We start from the raw sequence: 25,159 nt of genomic DNA on the forward strand, positions 1-25,159 counted from the left end.
GGGAGAGAGAGACTGGCGAGGCCCCATGGCTCCAAGCCGCTGGCCTCGCTTTGGAGGCGAAGGGAGAGAGAGAGACCGGCGAGCCGGGGGTGGTGGTGGAGTGGGGTAGTGGAGGCGACGGGGGAACTGGCGGGATGGGGGGGGAAGCTTACCTGCTGCTTCCTCCTCCGCCTCTGTGTGGAGCTCCCCCGCGATTTTCGCGGGTCCCCTTTCTTGTTACTTCTCTAATTTTGTCATCTCTGTCAAATTTGCCAGCCCTGAGAGTACATATCTGTTCTGTCATACTTTCTTCTCCAACCTGCTCATCTTCCTAGTTTGAACTTAAATTTTAATTCTCCCATTGTTAGGAAATCACAGGTTGGTTGCACTGGCTGATATTTTTTCTGAAGATTCATCTGCTTCCATTTGTCATCTGGATGTCAGGTATGCTTTACCTTATTTCACACATGTATATACCTTTCAAACAATTAAAATTTAAAATTTGAATAGACAAACAGTAAAAATTGTCTCAGCCCCCAGGTTGCTTTCTCAGGAGCAGGTGGTATGACCTTCCTATCCTGGATATCTCCTTAGGGCATACAGGCAGTAGCCCCAGGGAAGGTGAGGAAGGAATGCCTCATCTGCTTTCTCTTAGGCCCTCACTAAAATAAATTTGAGGCCACTTGGCTAGGGGTTGCCTTATGTCTCTTCTTAGTAGCATTAGATGTCTAGTTGCCCAGGAAGTGTAGACTTATGCAATTGGCAGGATATGTGTTCAGCTCTACCCTTAGCTTAACAAGTTCTTTCTTCCATTCCCTGCTTGTATTTTAAAGATGTGAGCTGGGCAAAGTGCTAGCTAATCACTTTAATGACATATGATAGTAAGCTAGAGTCACAGCACAATCCCATGTAGCTATTCTACTCAAAGTTCACTGAAATCAGTGGGTTTAGAGTTGGAATAACTGAGCACAAGATTGCATTGTCAGAAAGCCTTGTTGCTCATATAATGATGATGGCAGTTATTCACTTGAATGTGTTTTCACTACAAGTTAACAGAAACTTTCCATATGAACATATTACCAATTGTGAACGGATTTGTTAATAACTGGTCATCTAATCTACTTAGCAGCTTCTAGAATCAAAGATTAGATGCTTGTGGCACTGATGTTGGCAGCAGTACTTTCTTAAAACATAGTTGTGTAATCTGCAATTATTTCCCACATTTGTGGGAAAATTTTGAAAAAACTCCATAGCCATAATCTCAGGTATCTGGTGCTATAGAACCATGTTTCTTTATTTCATAAAGTAAGCAGTGCACCAGTGAGCGTCCTTTTCTGTGCATCAGTTGTCTGGTTTGAAAGCTAAGAAGCTACATTAATGCAATTTTCATGTAGTCACTAAAAGAGAGAGTATGCATGTTTGTTGTCTGTTGTGAGCTTACCATCAGGAAAGGTTAACTCCTATTGGTACAGGGTATGAAAATTTCTGATATCAAGGGAGGGTTAGCTCCTGCAGATAGCTCACTTTCTGGTGTATTCTTTACAACCCCTCCTAGTAAGAGGGCCAGTCTTACTAGTATTCTAGGTATCTACAATGGCTAAGAACTGCTTTGAGCAAAATCTGATTTAAGAAGCTATGGCCATATCTTCTTTTCCTACAGTTCTAACTGCATCAAACCTGATGGGCTCCTGGAGTTTGCCAAGAAGCTGGAGAGGTACATAGCACAACACAGAGAACAGATCAAGTTCACCAAACTTTGCCTCTCTCAAAATTGGTTGGACCAAGATGCTGTAATGGCTCAAGAGGCTCTTTGGCGGCTCAGAGCCATATGCAGTGTGGTTAGTGATACATGGGACTCCTCTCAAGCCTTTGCCGACTATGTTAGTGTGATGTAACAAGTACACCGGGTGCTCTTTTATAATAAAATTTTATTTTCCCTGGATTTTAGTTCTCCTTTCTCAGGCAGCTACATCAGTAACTGCTATTATTTAAGTATTAGTATAGGGAGGTACTAAGATTGAACAGAATGAGTTACTGTACTCAAAACATGTTTTAGACCTTGGATCTATAGATGCAGCAGAATGCGGTGGTAGGTAGAGTGGACAGTGGCTCTTAAGATGATGAGCACTGTAACACAGAGAAATATGAAACTAGCACCCCTGGGAGCAGACTCCCCCCCCACACACACACACTAGAGTTCTACTTACAGCAGTTTGACAGAAGAATGATTCTTTCCACGGCCCTCTGAAATGATAGTGACTACTCTACTTCCTTATCTTGTTGCAAGCTGGCTGTAACCATAAGGTGGAACCTAACAATCCAGTAATTAATAGCTAGCACCCCTGGGAGCTATTTAGCTCAGACTGAATAGTTTTTAAATTTACATAAACACAGTTTATCCTAACTGTTCAATCAACAAAAAGATTCTTAACCCATCAGTTGGTTAATGGTGAATTTCTAATAATAAAATTCTGTATTTTTCTTTTGAGGTGGAATGGATTGTACTAATAGAAGAGTTGCCTTTATTTTGTTGTAACCCAAGATGCATTTTAAGTCTGATTTTAAGTGAACTGCATCTTATACTTACAAAAAGAAAGCAATTCAGTTTAATAATCTGTATGGTTTTTCCAACATCCTTTTAAAAATCTAGAAAAGTTAACTTCTTAAGCATGTCTCCAAAATAAAGATCATTAATCTTTCCCTGACAAGCTATACATAGTCCATAGGTGGGGAGGTGGTCACGAACATCAGAAAATAAATTCATGTTTTTTCTTATTCACTTCCCTCCCTATGAGCAATTTTCCTTAACATTAAAGCTATCAAAATAAATTACTAACCAAAGCCAGTGTTCCACTGCATTTGGAAAATGAAGCTTTTTTCCAGTATAACACTTCATTTCAGCTCTGCGGGTAAAAATAGGTTTATTTACCTGAATCATGCCTCCTTCTTACATAAAATATTCCACTGGCCTTGCATTCTATCCTACCTAATGCCCCCACCTCACAAAAACAGCCAAATAGTATAGTTCTTTCTTTACTGTATACAACTGCATTCAGCCCTCACGTGTCCCCACAATAAGGAAAAATAAATGTGCACGTACCTGGCTTTGCTAGACTGGCATGTGTACTTCGCTACTTTCTCTTTCCCTGTTCTGTTTAATATTGTGAACCATGGTTAAGCACAACATTCAAATGCAAACATGTGGCTTAATCGGAGTTAGTTCCCCACCCCCATCCAGGACTGTAATCCTCAATTAAACCTTGGTTGAGGATCATGACTAGTGGAAGGGAAACTAACTTTATTTACCCATACCCTCCACTTAATATGTCACAAGTCAGTGACCAACTGCAGTTCTTAGTGCAAGGAAGGAAAAGAGGAGCACCTGCAAACAAGCTGGGTTTATGTACATTTTTGTATAACCAGTTACATGTGACATCTGAATGCAACCTAGGGGAAAATGTAATAGAAACCTAATTGTGGGCTGTTATTTTGATCTACAGACTCTCTTGTAATGGAGTGGAATACATAATGAAGCAGTAGGCTGCAGCAAAATACAGTGAAATGACCAAGGGTCAAGGTGTCAAAATGATTACTGAGATACTACAAAATGCAAATACAATCCGTTAAAGTTTGTCAACTCTAGTCTTCTCTGGAAGTTCTAGTCCAAGGACTTGCTATTGGTTGATCAAAAGCAATCTTCATCTTTGGCCTTTTCCTTCCCCCAAAACAATCAGATGTTACAATAAAAAGATACAAGATCCTTTCAAGAAAGTTTTTTTTAAAATGAGTTTGTTAAACATCTGGTTTGCAATACTCTTCAGCTGTGTAGTCTGTGAATGAGTGATTTGGCCTCTAGTTTTTGCAAGGATCGTTATCGGTAGTAGATTAAGCAGCAGAGAAATGTTATTGGAAGGGGAGGAGTTGCCTTAATGCTACCAAGTCAACAGCTGTAGAGGTATCAAATTTCTGCTTTCATAGAAAGAAGGGAAATCGCTTGAGTTTCAAAAGGCTTAGTCCAATCCAATGGTCACGGTATCCCTCGCTGCTCCTCATGGGAATGATGGTAGAAAGCAAAGGTGATAGCAGCATCCCAGGCAGTCTTTAGGACAGCATCCTGCAGCCCACGTTTTTCAGCACAATGGTTCCACTGGGAGAGATCAGAAGTGCAATCAGACCCCTCGGGAGGTGGCCTGACCTGATGGCCATTCACACAGCGACGGCACTTGATCCTGTAACAACAGTGCACTTTTTCTTTAAGAAGGACCAGATGCTTTATATTGGTTTCAAATTTACCTAGAGTGACTATAACTTAAGATTCCTTAAATAAGGAGTATCAGATCAAAAACAATGCTTTATTTCACATGTGAAACAGACATGGGAAATTAATCTGTGATGCCTATTGGTGGGAAAGTGTCAAGGCAGACAAAGAAAAAAAATGTCCATATTTTCAGCCAACCAACGAGTCCTGTATGGACTCTCTCTCTCTCTGTAAGAAACCTTCAAGTAAAGTAGCCAGATGCAATTTTTATGGGTGACCGGAGACTGATATTGCACTAGATCTGACATTCACATGGGGTCTACAAATGTCCACCAGGGGGTCCCAGGAACATAGGCCTCATCCATCTGCCTTAGGCACCATGAAATCAGTATTTACAAATCAGCCTGAGCATGCTGAGCTGTGTGCACAGGACCCTGTGTGAATGTTCAATCTACAGCTTCAAGGTCAGGTAGAGATAAGTGTCATAGGGAATGGAGTGGACTGACACCACCATTGCACGTACAGACCTAACAGCTCAAAGAACTGCATAAGTATACATTTCCATTATGTCCCACAGTCCTCAACACACGAAACAGCCACTCAGTGATCCAGACCCTACATAGACTTACTTGTCGTGGGTATCACTTCTAGTGGTCTCATTAAGAATGAAAAGCTCCTTCAGCTCTCCAAGAGAGAAATGCCTTTCCACATCTTGCTCCTCATCTACCACACAGCTGCTGAGTGCCTTCTTGTGAGTTTGTCGCTGGAAGATCTTTTCTTCAATTGTTCCTGTCTACAGGGAGACAAAATTGTCAAGTGCTGCACTCTGGAAAAGCTATGAGAATAATTAAAAGTACTATGTATTTTTAGCCAGAATTTGATTTTTAGAGTTCATTCAGTTTCTGGTGAGGTATTGCACAATATGCCATCTGAGACTCCGGGTCAGATTCCTGGTTTCATGCACCCTTCATTCTACACCATTCTTTGGGGTCTTCCCTTTGAATACTAACCCAGCACAAACTGAACATGAATGTAAGGAAGATCTGAAATTTGACCAAATTTAGCATCTGCAGAGAAAAAGTAATCCATCTAGTTGAGATGTTACTTCCTGGCCAGACCTAGACTGCTAAAATATTAGACTAAAATACTTCTGCTTAAATCTGTGACTTGCCCGAAACTGATTCCTTAAGCACAGGGCAGGATTTATGAAATAAACTATAAAGAAGGATTAGATGACTCCTGACAGAAAAGCAGGAACCTGGGATAGAAGCCCAACAATTGAATTCTCTCCCCCACCTCCAAACCTGGTATAATCAGCATAAATCCAAACTTTAAATAACCAAGTGTGAATAACTAACTAACTATGCAGATTAGACTCCCATCTCTAAATGAGTTATGGGTCTATTTTGCAAGATATTCAGGGACAATTACATGGTTGATGTGGGAAATCATCCTTTGATGAAGGTTTAGGCAGTTCTGCAGTCCAATATGTCTACTGTAGCACAATGGGGAGTCAGACAACAATTGGGTGTCAATGTAGAAATACCTAATGGCTTCCAATAGCATGGCACCACACCCCTGTCCAGTCAAAATCAGACACCTGCAAACTTTTTCTTCCCTTTAGCAGACAGTCTTCAGTATCTGTAAACCACATATGTGAATGGCAGGGCTATAAAATGCAACTCAGTTCTTACCGAAAGCAACCGGTAGATATAGCAAGTCTTCTTCTGACCATCCCTCCACACACGGGCCATGGCTTGCTCATCATTGGCTGGATTCCAGTCAGGGTCAAACATCACAAGTCTGTTTGCTCCTATCAGGTTTAAGCCGCAGCCACCAGCTTTGCTACTTAGCATGAAAATGAATTCAGGGCTCTATGATACCAAGACAAACAGAGTGCTATGTACCGATGAGAAAAAACTGGAGGGGGGGGGGGGAAACTGGACTGCAGGCTGTCAAATACCTTCAAATATTAATTGAAAGCCAAGCAAACACACTTCAAAGATAATTGCCCTGCTTTGATCGAGATAAGATAAATTGCTAAACAAGAGTAAGCTGTGCAATAAACTGGCCTGGCTCCACTCCCAACACTCAGTCTGAAATCACTGGAGTTTTTTTGCTTTGTTATGGATCTCTACTGTAACTGGCAGCCCCACATACACAGCCTAACATCAGCCAAAAATAGTCAATGAAAGTTAATAACTACAGCATACCAAAGAACTATTAACCCTGATAGAAAACTGAAGGTTTAAACATTTTGGTTGTGAAGACACAGAACAATGGCAGATAGGCACATGCAGCATTCCTCTTATCACATTCCCACATCCCTGTTCTATGGCACACTGAGTTCCCTTGATCTCTGAGCAGTGAAGGGCATTTAGAACCTGAAAACTGGCTAGGAGAGGGTGGCTCATTACTAGTTGGAACAGTCACTAGACAGAATTTGCCATAACTGATGCACTTCACTGGCATTTATGTACTTTTGAACATTCCTGTTAAATGGTCCAGTTGAAAGAGCTTCTTGCTACTTTGAGGTAACTTTAGAACCAATGTCTCTGCTTCAGGCAAAGGTGTAGCAATTATTAGTTTATAACTAAGTTCACTGATTGGAGGGCATGTAAAATACATGAAGCCAACAAAGAGGGCCTTTTGACTGGAGACTAATTACTACTGTTCTGGATTGTATACTGGTAGAACTTGAGCTTAGAAACTTCACTTACAGAGACAGCATTGAAACGTTCCACTATCTTTGCTCTCTTTTTAATGGACATGGTGCCATCCAGACGGACATACAAGTACCTGGCCAAACAAACAAACAGTAGGATAGTATAAGTACAACTCATAAATAGTTGTGGCTTAATTCCAATTTACAAGATAGTTCTACAAATTGACTGACTGGCAGAATGCATGCTTTGCATGCAGAAGGCCCTAGTTTCAATCCCTAGCACAGTTATGGATCTGAAATACAAACATTTGAAAGTTATTTATCAAGATCATGGAAAGGTGCTGCTACTAAGAGTAGACAGTATTGATCTTGAATCAGGCAGCTTCATACACTGAGTGCACTTTTTAAAGCACTGTAGAAAACAAGAGTTTAGTGCAAGCACAAGAATCAGACCAAGAGCGTCCCACTATTTCCACTTGAAAGAATTCCCCTACTTAGAAGGACTGTCATAAGAACATAAGAGACACCAATGTTGGATCAGGCCAAAGGCCCATCCAGTCCAACACTCTGTGTCACACAGTGGCCAGAAATACCAGGTGCCATCAGGAGGTCCACCAGTGGGGCCAGGACATTAGAAGCCCTCCCACTGTTGACCCTGCTGTCCTAGCAGCAACATGAATAGCAGTCAGCTGACAACCACAGAGCTCATCAACACTGTTAAAAGTGTGTATGTGTGCTTGTACATTCATACTCACACAGAGCATTTTGACATGATAGAGTCATAAGCCATGGCTTTGTCAAACACCAGTTTGTTGGATTCTTGGTGCGTTCAGACTTTACAACTCACTAGAGTTTGTCAGTAGGTACCAATCTAGGATTTCAAAGTCCGATTTGTAAACCACAGTTTATACTAATGTTGGTTTGTTATGATATCTGAATTCACACCATGACCACTGGCCAGAGAGAGAGCAGTATATGGAAGATATCATCCTGGCCAGGAGGTGAAGAATCACCAAGAAGCTGAGAAACTGAGATGTATACACAAACTGGGATTTATTACTTTTGTCCGGGAAGCTAACCAGAGTTCGCTTCATAAACCACAATTTACCATGATGCTTGAATACAGTCAGACATACAACACAGAAATTAATCCAGATCATACCTTCTAGTTCTGCAGAGTTTCTCAAAGAGGTCCAGTGTCTGTGTGTAATTAGACACTAGGACTACCTTATCATTGCTGGTGCTCCTGGTAACTGCCAAGATATAGTCCAAAACCAGCATCTTTCCTGGATGAAAAATTCACATATAGCATACTTATACTACAAACAATATGGAGGAATCCATCCCCAATGTAGGTCCCTGTACCAATATATACAACAATTTGCATCAGGGTTTACCTGAGAGCTGTGGTTCTAGGGATTTAATGCTGTAGCCAGGTGGGAACAACTCCAGAGCACCCACAAACCCTTCCTCCTCCTCCACACATTTCTCATAGATCAGAGCAGGGTCTGAAAAACCAGAGTTCAGGAGTCAATCCAATGCACAGAAGTTAGTGAAATTACCATTAATAAGGCAGAAGGATTGGTCTCCACATGATAAGAAAGAATAGCCTTACAGTACTATTCAGATACTATCAGAAATAGTTGGTCAAATATGCTTCTACATCTCTGCACTACAGAGATGATTTAGAAGAAGCAGAAGAAGAGATTGGATTTATACCCCGCCTTTCACTTGGAGTCTCAGAGCAGCTTACAAAAACCTTTCCCTTACCGTCCCCACAATAGACACCCTGTGAGGTATGTGGGGCTGAGAAAGCTCTGAGAGAACAGCTCTGACAGAACTATGGCTTGCCCAAGGTCATCCAGCAGCTACAAATGGAGGAGTGGGGAGTCAAACCCAGTTCTCCCAGATTAGAGTCCACGCACTTAACCACTACACCAAACTGGGTCTGATTTACTGATTTAAAAGCATCTTCTAATAGTGGTAATTATGATTCAATTTCACAACCACTTTGAATGGCAAAAGTTCTCTGCATTCATTATGATCTTGTCTCTCACAAACATTGTATGGGTGATCATAAGCATTCTTCAGCTCAGAAGAATGCACTGGTGAAAAACAATTGCGCTACTGAAGACTGACCTTTGCAGAAACAGGAACATTGTTTATTAATATCAATCTTGGGCAAAGAGCCAAGGTGTTTCCTATGCGAGACCATGGGGCCTAACATGCGTTTCTCAACCCTCTAAGACTTGCACCCTCAGAGTTCCCATTTTATAAAATTCAAAAAGTGACCAATTCAAAAAGGTCATTTGATTATCACCCCAAATAGAATCTCCCTTTAGCCTCCTAGTTATTTAAAGAGGCTTTAATTTCTCATATAATTCCAAACAAACTTTTCTTCAAAAGCCCAATCTCTTCAGATCTCAGAAGCTAAGCAGAGCTGACCCCGGCAAGTCTTTGGATGCAAGACCTCCAAAGAATACCAGGGCTGGGAGGCAGAGGTAGGCTATTAAACCACTTCTCTGAATGTCCTCCATGCCCCAGTAGGAGTTGCCAGAGGTCACCATGACTTCCAGGCACAGGGACACAAACACACACAAATGCAAAAAATACAAAGAAAAAGAAACATCATCACTAGGCTCTCAAAAGAGGTTTCTAAAGCTGAGTAAAGAGGAAACAAAAATAAAGGTATCTAGTAGTATAGACACAAGATTCTAAAAGTCTATTTTCCAAAGTCATATCCAAAGTCTAGAAGGCCAAGTACCCAAGTACACTTCAAGTGTATCTGGATATGGAACCAATATCTTAAGCACAAAACACAGGCCGCTAATCATAAAAACAAATTGCAAATGGGGAAAAGAACCTAGGGATGTTAAGTAATGGTAAAGGTTTCCCTTGCTCGAAAGCCAGTCGAATCAGACTCTAGGGGGCGGTGCTCATCTCTGTTTCCAAGCCGAGGAGCCAGTGCTGCCCGAAGACTTCTCCGTGGTCCTGTGGCCGGCATGACTAAACGCCAAGGCATATGGAATATTGTTACCTCCCCACCAAAGCGGTAACTATTTATCTACTTGTAATTTCTTGCTTTCGAACTGCTAGGTTGGCAGGAGCTGGGGCCAGAGATGAGAGCTCACTCTGTCACATGGTTCTACGGTTTTGAACAGCCGAGCTACAGACCTACCGGTCTGCAGCTCAGCATCTTAACCTCTGAGCTGATCACTATTCTACAACAGGACAAGATGGAAGGTATGGCAACCTCGCCTACTTCCCTTCCTTAAAGGCAGAGTTTTCCCTCTGTTTTTCTCTCTTTCTGACTGAACAGCCCTTTTTAACTAGCTTCTTCTCTGAAGTTGAATGGCTGTTCTATCCTGTCACCATATGATATTTTGCTGTTGGCTCAGCCTATAAGGAAGGCCGAGCGCCGAAGAATAGATTCTTTTTTTAACTATGGTGCTGGAGAAGACTCTTGAGAGTCCCTTGGACTGCAAGAAGATCAAATCAGTCAATCCTAAAAGAAATCAACCCTGACTGATCCCTGGAAGGCCAGATAATGAAACTGAAGCTCAAATACTTTGGCCACCAAATGAGAAGGGCGCACTCACTGGAGAAGACCCTGATGCTGGGAAATATTGAAGGTCAAAGAAGACAGGGACGGCAAAGGATGAGATGGTTAGACAGTGTCATAGATGCAACGAACATGAAATTGAGCAAACTTCAGAGGATGATGGAAAACAGGAGGGCCTGGCGAGATCTTGTCCATGGGGTCGCGAAGAGTCGGACTCGACTGTGCGACTGAACAACAACAACAGCCCAGGAATCTGAGGGAAGGGACAAGATCACCCCTTTAACTTAAACTACTGAAATGGCACATGAGAGGCTTTTTAAAGTTCAAAATAACAAAATATTTTATTCAATGTAGAAGAGGAAAGGTCAAGTGAGATCAGGGATAAAATGTCTGAGGTAAATCAATAAGGAACTCTGAGGTAAATCATTATAGGCACAGACTTCATATGTTTGAAGTAACTGAGATTTTCTTAAGGTTTTCAGTCTTATAATCTTTAAGATGAGAGGCTTTTGTTTCAGTGTTTCCTAAACACTCCAGTATACTTTCTTGGCTTAATTGTCTCTTTTGGTTTCCAGAAGGCAGGGATACACTATCCAGTTGCCAAATTCCTTCTCTAAACACACCGGTATACTTTCTTGAGTTTTACTGACTCTTTGGGTTTCAGAAGGCAGTCTCTAAACACACCAGAGACCAGGAATAAGAAGAAGAAGAAGAGATTGGATTTATACCCCGCCCTTCACTTGGAGTCTCAGAGCGGCTTACAAACTCCTTTCCCTTCCCCTCCCCACACCCTGTGAGGTGGGTGGGGCTAAGAGAACTCTGACACAAACTGCTCTTTTTCAAGGACAGCTGTGCCAGAGCGTGTGACTGACCCAAGGTCACATCAGCAGGTGCAAGTGGAGGAGTGGGGAATCAAACCCGGTTCTCCCAGATTAGAGTCCGCACACTTAACCACTACACCAAACTGGCTCTTCACTCTTTGAGCTATCTTCCTTTCCTTTTTTAACTGGGTAGGGAATTTCTTCTCTCACTAGATCTATCCCTTTTTCTGGCCTGAATAGAAGTCTTCACCAATCTACCCACTCCTCCTTCTTAGTTCTCTGTCCATATTAAACTGGTCTCAGGCAGGGCTAAACACAAACCCTGTCAAGCACCCAACTCTTCTCAGTCAGGGCTAGACTCAGCATCAGTTCTCCTCAGCATTCATTTCTGAAGTCTCTCTCTGCTCAACTCATGTTAACCAATCAAATTCCTTTGAGCAGCCTGTCACTCAAGGCTTTCTGGCTCTGTGAGGCATTAACCCTTCACAGTCCATTACCATTATAGCACTTATGATCTTTTAAAGGGCAATCCATCACAGAAGGCTTTATGAAAAGCCAGTCAGATCAGGGTAAAGCACAAATGATATTGTGTATCTCAAGCTATACAACTCAACTCAAACTATACATCTCAAGGTATACAACTACACCTGGCAACAAAGTGAATGAGCATTTCGAATTACCAGAAGTTTCGAATTACCAAGTTTTGGGCCTAAATGACAGAGTCAGTATGCAAAATACTTTCAGGAAAGGCCCAACTGGAGGAAAAGGTGTGAAAGGCCCCATCCACTGCACAATGGACATAGAATATCCATTATACAAACTAACTTTTGCAGTTTCTCAGAGTTCAGGCTTTTAAAATTGTCACTGTCAAACTGTGCAGTGTTAACATTATCATGACTGATAAAGGCTCAGTTTATCACACTTTCCCAATGGTCTTTGCTCTTTTTCATTCCATAAGCTTGGTTGGCTCCTCTCCAATATGTTTTGGCTGGGCTGCCAACTGTAAATCAAGTATGGGGTCTTTTTCACCCCCTTTGTCCAAAATGACTGCTTGGTTGCCTCCCCTTCACCCCAGTCTGCTTCTATTTTACCCGCACAAGGGTCCTAGTCATTAAAACAAAATATTTGAACAGTAGTGTCACTTCTTAATAACTAAATTGAAGATTGTGAAGTTATTTTCTGCTCCCTCAAATTGTAAGGCCATTTTTTCAACCCTGGCTTGTCTTTGAGAAGCTTTGTGGTAAAGTTCTCGTTTTAAATATGTTTAAAAATAGAATATCATAACTGATTATTTTTGTAAATAACAGGTGTCATTCACAAAAACTGCTTCTCAGAACATGGTGCAGCCACCTACAGCAAGGTGTTACAAGGACATAATCTTAAACAGCACAGAAGTCTCACCTTCAGACTGGCAAGTGTTTCCAGGACAGCTATTTTTTCATGTTTCTAACTTCTTGCTACATTTTGTGGCTCCCTAGGTTTAGGGCATGTTACAAGTAAATATAAATTACTGTAACTGTGGCCAAATTACTCACGATTGCAGAGCTTCTTCAGAGATGTGATTGAAGAGAGAGATGAAACACTGATCTTTCCATCTTTCACATCTTCAGCTGGTTTTGCTTGCTTTAAGAAGTGTTTGTACAGTTCAGACTGAAGGGGAGTCAGCCTGATGTGAAAAGACAACATTGATCAGGCTGTGATTGCTGAACAACTGACTAATATAAAGCTACAGCAGTCACATATCCATGATTTAGACCAAAAGGGATAGTGATCGTGGATTTCTCCAATTTTCAAAAGCAACTGAATCCCCTTGTTTTATATTCAGAACTAACAGTAGCTTAAGTCTCCTTGACAAGTGGAATTCAGGAGATGAATAATATGCTACCCTGGAAAATAGAGATATTACCCACCATGCCCCTAAAGCTTCCATTACCTACCAACTGCCACATTTCCTAACATGCATGCATACTTTCATAATGGCAGCCAGAGCTGGGGCACCAGCCCCACTTTGCCATGGAAAATTACTCAGTTTACCATGGACCAGTTAAACATTTCAACCTAGCCTGCTTCACAGGGTTGTGGTGAAGATAAAATGGAAGACAGAATTATGAAATAAGCTGCGTTTGGTCCCCAACTGGGAAAGCGTGGAGTATAATCATTTGTTTACTGCATTAATCTTACTTCTCTCCCCAATGAGAACCCCAAGTGCCTTACAACATTCTCCCCTCCTCCATTTTATACGCCCAACAACCCTGTGAGGTAGGGAAAAAGGAAGAAGGGAGGAGGAGGAGAAGAAGAGGAGAAGGAGGAGACTGGATTTATACCCCACTCTTCACTACTTCTCAGAGCAATTTACAATCTCCTTTCCCTTCCCCTCTCCACAACAGACACCCTAAGGTAGGTGGGGCTAAGAGAGCTCTCTCAAGAACTGCCCTTGAGAAAACAGCTCTGAAAAAAATTATGACTGACCCAAGGTCATACCAGCAGCTGCATGTGAAGGAGTGGGGAATCAAACCCATTTCTCCCACATTAGAGTCCGCGCTCCTAACCACTACACCAAACTGGCTCTCCGGTTTGTATGACTGGCCCAAGGTCACACGGTAAGGTTCAATGGCAGAGTGGGGATTTGAACCTGAGTCTCTCACATGGCACTCCCAACACTCTAACCAGCACAATCCACTGACCCATCATCATTAAACAAATAAATACATATTTCAGTTAAAAACATCTGTCTTCTTTAGCTTTTTAATGCATAACTATTTTTTACAAGTGCACACAAAATTATACTGAATATTTTTGTTTTTTGGCTAAGTGAGCAGAATGCAAGAGATACTGATTCAGATATGTTCTATATTTCTACAATAAAGACTTTTCTACTGACTATGAGTTGGTTTTCTTTGTGGAGGAAGGAGATTTACATATAGCAATGCATTTTTAGCAAGGACAATAGTTCTAAAACATGTTGGACAGTAAAAACCTTATAATACATACAATACTTAGACTTCCTTATGCCAACGCTTAATTAGATAATTCAGTAGAAATTATTCAAAACATTTACATCCCCCATCCCAGCACAATGCTATCTATGTGACTTCTATGCAAAACAACACACAAACTGAAAACTAACTCAAGGGCAGAAAGAACATTTTGCCAGTACAGCACAATAAATATTGCAATATACACTCAAGAGATTTTTCTGATGACTTTTGCTGAGCTTTGTGTTCAGCCTAAAATGAAATGTTCTGGTGCAATGAAGAATTCACCAGACACTTAGATTAAGTGCTTTATTTTACAAATTGCATTTTTTCTTATACCTGCAGCACACCACCTGCTCAATTTTCACCGGCAGATATTTGGAGAGAATATCAGAAGTCCTCCTTATAAGACACCTAGGAAGAAGAAAAACAAAGCTAATGCTACTAATATGAAGTTCTAATCTCATGCCTATGTTATTAACAGAGAGGGCTTTCAGAATCAAAATCTATAGTTCTCCATCAGCTCCATACAGACAAAGGGTTGATAGGCTGAGCTGTAGGGATGAATGGATCATTTTTGAGCTTCTGACAGAGACTATCACAATCAGCTCTAAGAGGAGCAATAAGTCAAGGGGATTCTATAGTGAAGGTCTCTCTTTCCACCCTGGAAAATAACAGGAGAAAAAAGTCTTTTTCACCTGTTGACAATGCTGATCAGCTCTTTCAGTCTCTCTTCTCCTTTCTGCCTATCTGCTTCTCTCGCATCTGCATCCCTCCCTTTCAAGATGGGGATTTCAAAGTGCTTTTTAAACTCCTGAGCTGTTCCTGTCCAGAAAAAGGAGAAAACAGGTAATGAGAACAACCCTACCTTTGTTATCAATATTTTATTGAACATTTGTTGATACTATTTCAAACAATGACATTTTCCATTTCATTCTTAACAAGGACACTGTTGCCCCAAAACCTCTCTCAAGTCCAGTATGTCATGAACATTCATTTCAGCTACATGAGGCACAGCCTCAAATCCAGAGGCACATGAGAAACTTGCACCATACATTACAGAAATACCCATCACTTCTGATGCCATTCCATGCCCTTCTCAAGATCTACTATCCCTGAATTAAACCATTCCTGATACCAAGTATCCAAAATTCTGACAGGATCTCTCCACCACTGAACTGCCTAGAATGACAGTACTGACTTCTGGGACAAAATGGACGGCAATAGTTGGCATGGCTGGAGAAGTCATTCTGCTTCTTACAAAGAAAGCAAAATATTTCCCCAATGTATTCTTATGACATCCTTTTGTTGAAATGCCAAAGAAAGTTGATTCCTCTAGATTTTCAAACAAAATGACAGGCCATTCAACAGTAGAACAGGGTTATGCCATACAGTTGTGTGCCTTTGATTACGCAAGACAAACATGATATATAAAAGCAAGCACATATCCATGTCCAGTCAACAGATTATGCTGCTAAAGGTCCCAACCTAAAATCCCAGAGTTGACAAAATGTACTAGACTGAAGTATTCAAGGAGGTCATTCTGAATCGGGGTTCCTGAGATGAGCACCCGCCGTGGCGTGTTCAGGTTGTTGAGTGCCTGGTATGTTTGGTTGTCTGAGTTCTTCAGCCTGTGGCCCTGAAAAACAAATTATTGAACATGGTACTCAGACAGAAAGATTTTATTCATACTCACTTTTACTGAACTGGAATAATGCATCTGTCTTACAGTGATAGCTGGCAAGTATAAATGCATTACAATCTCCAAGAACAAAAGCTGGTAATGCACCACTATCAGTTGCTCTTGATAAACACACTTATTAATCTGCTTTCAGTATGACCTTTATTAAAATGGGCTGAATCCACTGGGTGCCACTAGAGCTCAGCGTAAGAAAGGCAAGAGGCAAGTACAGCTACAAAACAGGTATACAGAAAAGGGGTTGTACTAGATTATGTTGTTCCTAAAGGGAAAAGCAGGAATTTTAAGAGAATCTTTTATCCAGATTTGAGCTCTCAGATTCAAATGGCTAGCAATAGCTCCTTGAAAAAAATGTTTATATAAGGGCAAATTTCAACAATAATATTTCTTTACAGTAGATAACTGCCCGAGACACTGGAGAACTACAAGTTATCAGTGAACATTAAATCACTGCATTTCAGTTTCCACTTTCACCAGTAAGCATGCCCTTTCTAGAAGGATATAGGCTGTCAAGGGGCTGCCACCAGAATGGACGTCTATCTTAAATAGGGTTCCATTCTAAAGACACTGTGCCATTTGGCTTGATTAACCTTCTCTTTCCATCTCTGCAAGTGCATCTTGAAGGGGAACAAAAAGAGGCTGCAAGTCCTGCCAGCTCCACGCAGTCCAGCCAAGCAAGTGCAGATTAGCTTCCTACACTAATTGTCTTTTGGTCTCTCTCTGTATTACTAGACAGGGCTTGCTGTACTTTCAGGGCAGCAGACAAGAGAAGCCTAAGCTCAGTTTTCACAGCAGCATTAAAGGAGCAGCCCAGTAGTCCAGTTTCTCCTTACCCAACCCAGACTTTAAGTCTGTAAGAGAGAAAGGGAACAGCCCTGCAAAAGAGAAACAGAACAACAGTAGAGGCAGCTGACTCCATCCTACCCCATTTCTCATGACTTTTAAGTGGTGAAGAGAAGAAAAGGAGTGGAGATAGTTCTGTGTCCTAGGGGTGAAGAGGGGTTGAGTTGTGGTGTAAGTGATAGAAGAGATGGCTGGGGAGGCTCAAGGGTGGGTGACCAATTCCCATGGTTACTTGCAAGGCTGCTGGACAGTACAGAGGCAGAAACAGAAACATTTAGCCAAAAAATATTATGCTGCTATCTGTCAACTGCATCCTACTTTCCCATGACTGTGTTAATTCTACTCTAATCAAGAGCAAGAGCTTGAAATTCATAGTTTACCAGTAAAGCAGACAAAAATCATCTTCACAATGGCAATGTTCTTCTTTGATCTGAGCCTGCCATTGCAGGCCTGCCTACTTTGATGGCTTCCTATATCGACACATCACCTGATTTTCCAAGTCCTTCATTACGCTCTCTACCTTTGTTGTCCCACAAAACCACAATTTGTCCATTTCAACAGTGATAACAGTAGGCTAGCAGTGAGCTTTCTTTTATGCAAGCAACACCCAAACCATTCAACAGTGGAAGAGCCCATTGTGTGAAGGAAAGTTCCTTGCTCCAGTGGAAAGCGGCACAAATCGTGAAACAGATCTGTGGGATCCAACCCTGTAGCTAATCTCTCTGCCAGTCTGCCATCCAAGGAAGCAATTATGACAGGACAATTCAGCTCCACTTTGTGCGCTTCAGCTATTGTAAGCTTAGACTGGATACAATCATCAGCATTGTGTAACTCTCAAGATTTCTTCACTGCCAACGTTTATTTTAACATAAGAATGGCCCACCATTATATATATCTACATTTAACAAGTAGTAATAGTAATTAGTAATGCCTACAATGGGTAGTCAAAATGGGTAGGGAGCAATGAAGTATTGTCTGTGTCTCAGTTGCATTTAACATAGAACCATAGAGAGAAGGGTTTCATACAAGCGATTAGACACTAGTGACCAGACCCATCACATCAGTCCAGACTCTCAGAGTGGGTAGGGGGAGACCAGCCATCACTCCTGAAAATATCAGTCACCTTCCACATACCTCATCACATATGACCAGCCCAACACTCCCTTTCTGTAGAACTTCAGCATGAAGGCGAAATGTCTCATAAGAAATTATCAGGATGGGAGATGGAACTCTAAGGCCTCTTTGGTTCATAAAGCCAGCTATTGGGAAGAGGGAAAATGGTGAATAAGAATGTATGTGAGAGCCAGGCAGAAGCATGAAGAAGTTTTGGAAGGAGTTCGGAATAGTTTGCATCCCATATGAATGACTAGTCCAAGTAAATTATTTACTCACTGGAGACATTTTTCTTTTCCATACCTCTGTTATGTTATCCACTCTTTTATGTTTTGCTTTATTATTATAGTGCTTTGGGTAGACAAAGTGCTTAACAATCCATATCTCCATCTCAGCTAGTCTACAGCTGAGCTGGTACTGAGTCAATTCCATCCAGGGTCAACAATCTACCCACCAAACTTCTCATAGTAGAACTTCTTCTGCACCTGCCTATCCTCACACATAATCCTTTAACTCTGCTGTTTCTGCCTCTGTGTACATCCATAAAGATATTATTAAATTGCTCAATGTTAATCAACTGACTGAGCCCCGGCAAACATGTGTTCATAGTCTTAATTTAATTTGAAACTATTCTACAGTTCAGCGAATGCAGTGTCCTTTTCCAACAGCTAAAAAGCTGTACGTCACATCCACCTTTCATACCTAGCTTCTTGTTTATCTCCTCCTTGGAGCCTCCATCAATAGCCAGCGGCTCGATCCTTCCTGCAAGCCATTTGCCTACTTCATTGTACCAGTTTTTCACCAGGCTGGAGGGCGAGACCACGATTGCCTTGTCAATTTCAGGCTTGCTATCTGGACTCTGGCGCAAGAGCGTCCACATCAAAGTGATACACTGCAAGGTCTTACCCAGACCCATCTCATCTGCCATGATGCAGCCATGACTTCCAGGAATCCGACAACCTGTGACACAATCCCACAGGAACTTCACCCCCTGCATAAAAGAATGTTCTCAGTCAATCGGATATATATACACACACACACACACTAGGGAGAAGGCCCATTGTGGTAAGGAAGTCAATGGACCCTAGTGAGGCCACGGTCCCCTTATCTCTTCCTGCCCCCTACCCCACCGCCGACCGAGGCCCCGGCAGGTCAGGCCGGAAGCAGTCACCCGCGTCCCGGACCCGCTCAAGGTGTCGGCGGGCCAGGGCACCAAGCCTCCCCCCCGCTCAATGCTCCGGTGGGCCAGGCGATCTGGCCTGGCCACCCCTCCGCGGTTGAGGCGTCGGCGGGCCCGGGCACCCTACCTCATTCACGGCCATCCCTGGGCCCACACACTTGAGGCCCCTGCGGGCCAGGACAGCCGGCCTGGGCTGTTCTCTTGGCACGACTCTCCCTGCCCCCAGCAGCATCGGCTGCGCGAGGCTCATCGGCCTCGTCCCCCCCCCCCATTCAAGGCCCCACTGGGCCAGGGTGCCCAGCATCGCTCTTCCCGCCAGGGTGGCTTTCCACAGACTCAGCGGCCTTGGCAGCACCAGACTCACCAGGCTTGTCGCCCCCCCACCGCTGGAGGCCCCGGCGGGCGAGGCCACCTCGCTTCATCACTTCCCTCAGCGCAGCTGTCCCAACCCCCAGCGACAGCGGCATGGTGACCATCCTCATCCCTTCTCCTTCCCCCTCGAGCGCCCGTCGGGCCAGGCCTGCCGGGATCATCCCTTCCCTCGCCGCAGCTCTCGCCACCCCCCAGCATCAGTGCCAGAGTCACCGGAGCATCTGTCCTGTGTGCCTGAGGTGAAGTTGTCTTGTGAGTTGAGTTCCGGTGCCTGTAGCCAACCCAGCCAGTGGCCAGGGACCCGTTTGTGAGTGGCAGTCCAGGCAGCCAACTGATTTTGGCATGAATCGAATCCTGCCACCCCATAGGAGAGATGCCACCCCAAATCAGCTTTATAATATAGAGAGATGTGTGTGTGTGTGTGTGTGTGTGTATATAATTTACCCACTGAAAAGAGACATTTTCCTTTTCCATACTTCTATGTTATCTTTGGTGCACTTTGGTGCTAAATATCCTGAAGCAGAATACTATGAATTGTAACACCTATTCAGAACTTAAGAGGTAAAACAAGAATAGAAACACACACATACAGCTGACATTAAGCATTTAGTAGGCATAATACCACTACTGGACCTTTTATCCTACCAGAGATATGCGAAAGCAGAAGGTACCACATGCTCAAGAACCAACACTCTCAGTAACGCCTTTCAGCACTGGAGCATGTCTAATAGTGATCGCTCAAAAAATATGTCTCTGTATAATGCATTGTTATAACAGCAGCCAACAGGGTGACTTACTGTAACTCCCCAGGCAGTTTAAGACAACATGGTTTTAGTAAAAGGCAAAAGATTTATGCGATCTGAATTTGTTCAGAACAGTCACAGGTATTGTTGTAGTTGATTTCTCACAACACTCACCTCTCTCTGATGAGGTCGTAAAATGCTACTAAGAACAGGATCCACCACAACATGAACAGGCACTTTTTCCCTTCAAAAATCAAACAGATCTAAATAAATACACTTGTTATGCTATTCTGAGAAATATCCCTAAGGGATATACATTGTTGCCAACATACTATCTTGCTTGGCAAAAGAGAGAGGCCCTTATGACACAAGCATTCCCAGATTTAGAATTAACTAGGCCCAGGTCTAGTTGAAGGGCTGAAATCTAAAAGCAACTTTGACTACATCCAGGAACAGCCACCAAGAAATTCCTTACTGTGGCACTCACAATTTGGGAAACAGGAATAAACAGCACTGAACATGTTCTGTTAACTCCTGCATGATACATTTATTTATTTTTTATTGGATTTGATTTGATTTATATACTGTTCTCCGCAGACGGGCTCAGGGTGGTTCACAATAATCTCAGTATAATATCATTAAAACAACAATTGAAACAACAATTAGAACAGTAAAATCATAAAATACCGTGCAACAAGCTAGTTCCAATGTCAATTCAGTAGTACTGATATTAAGATCCAGGCCACTGATGTCAGTTCAGCATTACCGATATTAAGATCCAGGCCACTGGAGGGAACATAGCCAGGAATGAAAAGGGATGTCCTCCGCCTCAACCAAAGGCCCAGTGGAAGGGCTCCATCTTGCAGGCCCTGCAGAACTGTAACAGATCCCACAGGGCCCTGATCTCGTATGGGAGCTCATTCCACCAGGTGGGGGCCAGGGCTGAAAAAGCCCTGGCCCTGGTTGAGGCTAGTCGGACATCCCTGGGGCCAGGGACTGCTAGAAGATATTGATTCATAGACATCAGTGTCCTCTGGGGCTCATATGGAAACACTGGGAAGCAAGAGATTGATCCCTACTCCCATAGGTTTATACAAATATGATTAAAATTATAGGCAGACAGAGGTTTTCCACTCCTCCTCTTCCACCACCTCTTCCAGTAATCTATGCCCTTTTATATGATCTTGGTGTCTTCTGAATTAATTCAGCCTCTGCAATCTAGGAGGCCTCTTGAACAGGGGTGAGTGTGTGGGCCATTCCTCAGTCTGCATGATGGGAGAATAACCTCAGTTCTGTACTGCAACACACCAATTATGCCACCCCACCTTTGTGTGTCCATTCTGAGATCCAAAACCTGAGCCAGAGTCACAGGAGAGGTAAAGAATCATATGTAATGAAAACTGAGCTAAGCTGAAATGACTGAAGACAATTAATTGCAGTGGGCAAGAAGAGGATACAATAGGGACAACTCACTTGTCTATTTTCAATTGGTCATGAGCACTCAGAGGTGGCGGTTCATACAGCACCAGGGCTCCTTGTTCAAAAGGATCATGAAGAGCGTGCCTTACTCCTGCACGTTTGATACCCAATGCCCTAAAGCCCAAGGATCCTGAAACATCACACAAAGAAAGTAATCCATATGTTGACCTTTCCAGAGAAAATGCAGGACTGTCAAATTTCAGATTTCTGTTGACTACATGCTGACTTTCAAGGGATGCTAAATCCAAGTAGAAAGTTCTGTGTATGAGATATATAGATTAGATACAACATGACATTGCATTAAGCCTGGTATATAATTTCTGTCGGGTTGACAACTTCATCAGGCTTGGAATGAGATAAAGTATTTGAGACAGTTCTGTGAAAAGGAACAAATCCTCTATCTGAAAAATCCTAGGAAGCCAGTAAGACTGCCAGAATGAATGTACACCCGAAACTGGAGCATTTCCTGCATAGAAGAATGGCCTTCTGTACAATGGATTGCACACATGTTTGCATGCACAGTTCAGAATACTTCCTTCCATGGTCCTCAGAATTGAGAAGTTTGCCCCTTTATTGTCAAAAGGTTACAACTTAATGCTTATCAAGCTCCTGGATCCAGGCCTCCTGTTATTTTAAACAGGTGGCAGCAGTTGCCAGGGGAGCCTTTCACCAGCATCAGCTGGTGAGCCAGCTGCAGCCCTTTCTTGGTATAAAATACCTTGCCATTGTAATGCATGCCCTGGTAACATCTAGATTACTGCAATGTGCTCTACATGGGGCTGCCCTTGAAGATTATCCAAAAAGCTAGTTGGTACAGAATGTTGCACCCAGAGTGTTGAGTGGAGTGGGTTGTAGGAACCATATCACTTCTGTCTTGTTCCACCTGCAATGGCTTCCAATTTGCTTCCAGGCTCAATTCAGGGTGCTGGTATTGACCTTGAAAGCCCTGTACAGCCTGGGACTAATATACCTTAAGGACTGCCTTCTCCCATATGAACTTACCTGCCCATTCCAGTCATCCTTGAACATCCTGCTTCAGTTGCCCCCACCATCTGAGGCTAAATGAGTGGCAGCCTGAGACACGGCCTTTCTGTTGTGACACCAGAACTTTGGAATTCTTGCCCTAGTCTATCTCCCTCTATCAATGTATTTTGCTAGCAGGCAAAACCCTTTTTGTTTTGCCAGGACAGCTTGCTGGGTGACCTTGCGCCAGTCACACACTCTCACGTAACCTAACTCACAGGTGGTTGTGAGGATAAAACGGAGAAGAAAATAGTGTATGCCACTTTGGGTCCCCATTGGGGACAAAGGTTGGGGTATAAATTAATTAAATAAATAATTTTTTGAAAAAGATCACTAAAGCATAATAAATAGCAACAAAGACAAATAAGCTTACTGGAGGGAAAAAAAACAAAAGTTGGTTTTACCTGCATAATTTGGAATGGGTACTTTGAAAGGTTTTGACAAAATGCTGCGGATAAAGGCCTCCTAAGGATTAAAGGTACAAAATATTAACATAACAATTTTTAAAATTCTGTTAATCAAAAAGTAAACTTGAGAGAAACTTGAACTGAGATCAGTGGTACATACTTTCAACTACATCTAGCTAGAATCAAAGAATAGTTAACAAACATTCCATATAGTAGCATCACCAGAAACTTACATGGAGTTTAGCATCCGGAACACCTTCAGACCCTCTACACTTGCATGCCTTATCCAAAGCTTACCTGCACACAATATCACCCAAATCTTCCTCCATAGAACACAGGATATTTCAAGGCATTACACTAACAAAGCAACCTATCAATCTTTTAGTCTCTTTGGACCTATTTAATACAGCATCAATTTCTATACTATTAAACTCAGGCAGAAGTTGATCCAACAGAAGCCTCTATCACAATGATTTAAAAATATGAAACATAGATGGAAAGGCAAAGCAGAACTTGGACTTTCCAAAGCAGCTCGTGGGGAAGTCTCAGCAACTAATACAATTTGTAGTTTCTCCACAAGTCAACTATATCCAGCCTTCTGATGGGAATGTAGAAAAACACTTACATGTGTGCTACCATCTAGGCAGTGAGGGCGATTGGTTAACTGAGTCAAGGGCTTCCGGAAAGGTGACATATAACACTCTCTGTTCTCAGTCTTGTTGCTATATTTCTGCCTTTTGGAAGTCTACAAAAGAACAGCAACGTTGAATGAGTATATGGGAAACATAGGGCTGAATGAATACATCAGACTGGCTAAGAAAACAGATTATACCCAAGCACATTGCTTTTTTAAAAGAGTTGATATTCACTATCTGCAAAGCATACCTTAAATAAGCTTTGAAGGACACTGCTTAGTTTAATACTAACAAAATGCAAAACATACTCTTAAAAAGTACATAATCTGCATCTATTCCTTTAGAATGGAACTAGAAACATTGGTAAAACAGGGAGCTATGGAATATGTACAAACAAAAAGATAAAGCAATAATGGGATTACTGAAGTAGAGAATTTACTATCACTGTAGTGTCATGTTTAGCTCCTCAAAAAAATGAAAGGATACAAATGTGAAGACAACAGTTTCCAACAACTGATAGTAAAAGTTATATTGCTGTTAGACACAAAAAGAGACTGACATAGCAGTATCTCCTACTAGACTTGATGGAGCTTACTTTTAAGGAAACAAGCTCAAAACAGGTTTTATAAACATTTAACTGGATTAAAGTTAGGTTTGATTAATCAATCACCACATAACAAATGTAGCATATCATACAGCCCCATGAACATGTTCTCAGATAAACACCAGTTATCTGATCCCTTGAAGTTCACATTCCTCAACAAACATGTAATACACTAGCCAACATACAACTCCAGTATCCAGGGGCATTTTTCTCCCTATCAACACCGCTTAACAATCACACAGCACTCCACAAGGTAAAGAGCATTTCACATACATTATATAAGGAGCAGGGAGAAAAGGGGGGATAGCATGCTCAGGGTTATATATCACCCCACTACCCACATGAAAGGAAAAAATGGATACAGATAGAAGAGTGGCAGAGCTTATTTCATCTCCGTGCATCCACAAAGAGGGTTAGTTTCACAGGCCATGTTAAGACTTTGCAGTTCAGGGGCAAGGGACAGGGAGCTCACATCTTTTGGACGCCAGTCTTCATCATTCTCAGAGCCATCACCTCCCGGCTTCCTCTTCGCCAACTGGCTGGGAGCCAGGCTTTTCCTCTGCCAGAAATGGAGAAGCAAGAGTTTCAAACCGGCGCAACAATCAAGAGATTCTTCTATACCGCCCCCCCCACACACACACACAATAGTCTTACCATTTCCACCTAGGAGTTAATTCCCATCTGTGCACAGGTTCAGAGACTTACATGTACAGCAGTGCCCAGCACTGGCCACCATCTGGGCTAAGAGGAAAGCGTTTAAATTACAAGAAAGGGGGGGGGGGGGTAAAAGGACAAAAGACA

At 42.4% G+C, this 25,159-nt stretch overlaps 2 protein-coding genes across 3 annotated transcripts in view; one reads left to right on the top strand and one right to left on the bottom strand.

Annotated features, from left to right (window-relative positions):
• The window catches only part of LRRC41 (leucine rich repeat containing 41), a 10,777-nt gene extending 8,863 nt beyond the window's left edge, over positions 1-1,914 (top strand). For both annotated transcript variants that reach the window (XM_015421959.1, XM_015421960.1), the window contains 2 exons: positions 348-423; positions 1,640-1,914. In XM_015421959.1, coding sequence (XP_015277445.1) covers positions 348-423; positions 1,640-1,874 — 311 coding nt within the window. In that variant the 3' untranslated portion in view covers positions 1,875-1,914. The remainder of the gene's footprint in view (positions 1-347; positions 424-1,639) is intronic.
• Positions 1,915-3,899: 1,985 nt separating this feature from the next.
• RAD54L (RAD54-like (S. cerevisiae)) overlaps positions 3,900-25,159 on the bottom strand; it is a 33,092-nt gene continuing 11,832 nt past the window's right edge. Inside the window, exons 2-18 of the mRNA XM_015421947.1 lie at positions 24,831-24,917; positions 23,745-23,864; positions 23,117-23,177; positions 21,684-21,819; positions 20,385-20,454; positions 18,618-18,906; positions 17,937-18,061; positions 15,749-15,899; positions 14,959-15,085; positions 14,600-14,674; positions 12,821-12,951; positions 8,300-8,410; positions 8,065-8,188; positions 6,958-7,036; positions 5,932-6,111; positions 4,867-5,030; positions 3,900-4,208 (exon numbers count right to left, since the gene is read on the bottom strand). Coding sequence (XP_015277433.1) covers positions 4,007-4,208; positions 4,867-5,030; positions 5,932-6,111; positions 6,958-7,036; positions 8,065-8,188; positions 8,300-8,410; positions 12,821-12,951; positions 14,600-14,674; positions 14,959-15,085; positions 15,749-15,899; positions 17,937-18,061; positions 18,618-18,906; positions 20,385-20,454; positions 21,684-21,819; positions 23,117-23,177; positions 23,745-23,864; positions 24,831-24,917 — 2,232 coding nt within the window. The 3' untranslated portion in view covers positions 3,900-4,006. The remainder of the gene's footprint in view (positions 4,209-4,866; positions 5,031-5,931; positions 6,112-6,957; positions 7,037-8,064; positions 8,189-8,299; positions 8,411-12,820; positions 12,952-14,599; positions 14,675-14,958; positions 15,086-15,748; positions 15,900-17,936; positions 18,062-18,617; positions 18,907-20,384; positions 20,455-21,683; positions 21,820-23,116; positions 23,178-23,744; positions 23,865-24,830; positions 24,918-25,159) is intronic.

The sequence above is a fragment of the Gekko japonicus genome, unplaced genomic scaffold (assembly GCF_001447785.1).
Source record: "Gekko japonicus isolate JY-2015 unplaced genomic scaffold, Gekko_japonicus_V1.1 scaffold75, whole genome shotgun sequence".
Taxonomy (NCBI): Eukaryota; Metazoa; Chordata; class Lepidosauria; order Squamata; family Gekkonidae; genus Gekko; species Gekko japonicus.